Here is a 2,948-nt window from a genome sequence, read left to right as displayed (position 1 = left end):
CATGTTATCATATATCACAATGCTTATATTTTACATTTTACGTAACCCTATTCCTGTCTGGGGGGTATTTTTTTTACATAACTCAAAAAGTATTGGTCTAAGGCTGTTTAAATTTTCTGACTTTTCCTAAATTCTCAAAGCCATCCCTTTAGGTCTAAAACCGGGCTTTTATACTAACTGCCGGAGTCCTCTGGCTCACTGCCTGAATGACTACTTTTTCCTATAACAAACTAAATCTTTGTTTTGACCCACTTTCAGTTGTCAGATTGGAAATTTTTTAGCTTTTTGGAAAGCCTATGACAAAAGGAAACAGATTGCATAAGTGTTGCAAAGAAATTTTTGCTAATTATTCGCATACAACCCGTCGAAAGAAATTTGCACATTTCTAGTTTTTCTTGATTACAGGTTATTTAATATTTTTTTTTGAATATTCTGAAAGTAGAGCTAAAGAGAATTCCAATTTGATGTATCATCTCTCATATTTGGACATCGAACATGGGAATAAGGTTAAATTGACCCCTTCCCCCCCCCCCAGCGTATCCTGGTTTTCAAGTACCCGGCAAGGATAGGGTTAAGTCCTGTCAACAACCTTTCTAAGAATGAAAGATATCTTATTAAAATTTTTTTTAATCTTTCAATTTTGCAACTTGAAATGAAAATTCTTTGGTTAAAAGTTTACGGAGAATCATGAATCATTTCTCTAATATTCTTCAATCCAATATGTGCTTTTAAGAAAACCAATAAAAAAGATTTTAAAATTCGTCATGTATATATATAAAACTTTTTTAAATCTTATAAATTTTAAACAGTCATCACTGAGACTAAAATTTCATTTTGAGCAGCTCTCATATTCTCCTCTTGCAAACTAAATCTTTTTCTGTCCATTGACTCCCCTGTTTTAGTTAATTCACGTCGTGCCACCGTCTCAGCAGACCCAGTTTCCCGCTTTTTCTCTCCAGAACCGGTTTCACGCAATTTCACCCCTGAACAGGTTTCCCGCCATTTCTCGGCAGAACCGGTTTCTTCGTCTTGGCGCATTTTTAACTTTTCTTCCCGCTTTAGTCTACGTTCCTTGGCTACCTCAAGATGATGCTTTCGTTCCTGTTTTGTCCAAAATTTTCCAAATTTAAGTTCTGACGTTGTATCGTCGTCGGTGGTATTTGCTGCGCGCTCGGCGGCCACCTGACGCGCACGTTCTTGTAACATTCGATGTTTCCGTAGCGGCCTGCGGGTGACATATCTAAAAATGATATTATTATTTTACATGTTGGCCATGTTTTCTTGCTAAGTCCTTCCTGTTTACATGTTTAATGTTTATTCCTGCTCCTTATAATGTAAACTTCCCTTCAGTCTGTACATTTTGTTAATGCTATGCTTGTCAGAACTTACGTTTAACTTAAAAAGACGAATTTTTAAACATTTAAAAGTTTCTCTCCAAAACTGTTTTTGAATATCTTAAACATTTAACCAAATGATTGGTTTAAAACCTACAATCACATTTTGATAAAAATAAAGGAAAGTTTAAATCTATATCCAATTTAAAAAATGTTCTCTGGAATTGAAATAATTGCCAAATTTACTCAAATCTAAATGCATCTATGAAGGACTTAAAGGAAGTGACCGGCAATGCATTGGTATGTTTAAAAACGTATTTCTCAAGAAAGTCAATAAATCAATGATAGAATAAATTATTTCTTTTTCATCATTATAATGAATTTCTTATTATTTACGAATTAGTTTGAAGATTTTTTCAAATTCTTCAAATGTTAACTTTTCAATAAAAATTCCGGGAAATACACAGAAAAAATGCCCCCCTCCCCCCCTCTGAATAAGATTACTTATTTTCGATAATAAGAGACAATTTTTATTTTTTCAGACTGTTTCTTAACATCTAATTAGTTTACTTCAGAATTTTTGTTACGTTTTTGTTGTCGTTATTTAATAATTTCAGAAATTCCACTCTTATAAATGGATGATTTTAAACGTCGACTTTGCGCTCAAACTCAGTGATTAGACATCATTAAAACGTTTATATGTCTCAAATGAATCCTAAAAAATTCAATTTAACTACTGCATTCATTGCCGTTCACTCCCTTTAATAGCATGACTTTGCAACTGTCTAACCGGCAAACCCTCCAGTTTTAATTTTTATCAAAAAAAAAAAAATAAGGATCTGCAATCAATATAGGGGTTAGCAAATTAGAGTTTGTTGTTCCGTTAAGTCCAATTAAGTTGCATATTTAAGGATTTAAAAACATTTTCTCTTGTGCGTCTACAGCTTTAGTGAAAAAGGAGTTTTGTAAAATTCCATACCTTGTCCCGTCTGGACGAATTTTAACTTTCCACTCCCAGTTCTCGTCCTCTCGTCCACTTCCCATAAACGAAGTAGACTGTTCATGATGCTCTCCTGAGTTAGTCCGGGGATCCAAAATAGGCGGGACGCGATCACAGGCGGGTGGGAATCGTCCAGGCGGAGGCGGCGGAGCGTTAAAAACCGGTTTGTTGAGTTTGTTTAGAAGTTGTTGCTGCTGCTGCTGGATAATGTACTGCACATTGTTTAAGTCTGTGTACACAATATCGGAGCATTGATCAGGAGAAATGTACTGCTCGCTTGTTGGGTTTATGTACAGGTTACCGTACGCCGAATCTACAGTTCGCAGGGGATCGGAGGTGAAGTACGAAGCGGAAGGATCGGCGGTAGACATTACAAGGGAAAGAGTTGATTCCGACATAGGTCGTCTTTGAGTAATAATTGGTGGAGTATTCATCGGGGAGTTACCAGCAAGTCTAAAATAGAAAAAAATATTAATAAAATAATTTTATTTATATATTCGTTGTTGTTGATAAAAGAGCATGGATGTACATTCTTCAACACTGTCTAGTGTCTAACCAACAAAACTTGCTGCCCAAGAAGAAAAAAACGGGACAAAAAAGTCCCCCCCCCCCCC

The 2,948-nt window shown here is 35.6% G+C and overlaps 1 protein-coding gene across 1 annotated transcript in view; it reads right to left on the bottom strand.

Annotated features, from left to right (window-relative positions):
• Window positions 1–225: 225 nt before the first annotated feature.
• LOC111718012 (PDZ domain-containing RING finger protein 4) overlaps window positions 226–2,948 on the bottom strand; it is a gene marked incomplete in the record, with an annotated part of 17,344 nt that continues 14,621 nt past the window's right edge. The window contains 2 exon segments of the mRNA XM_023493482.1: window positions 226–1,240; window positions 2,314–2,787. Of these exon segments, the coding sequence (XP_023349250.1) occupies window positions 802–1,240; window positions 2,314–2,787 (913 nt within the window).

This window comes from Eurytemora carolleeae, unplaced genomic scaffold (assembly GCF_000591075.1).
Source record: "Eurytemora carolleeae unplaced genomic scaffold, Eaff_2.0 scaffold1841, whole genome shotgun sequence".
In the NCBI taxonomy this organism is placed as follows: Eukaryota; Metazoa; Arthropoda; class Copepoda; order Calanoida; family Temoridae; genus Eurytemora; species Eurytemora carolleeae.
This window is presented reverse-complemented; position numbering and strand designations above follow the sequence as displayed.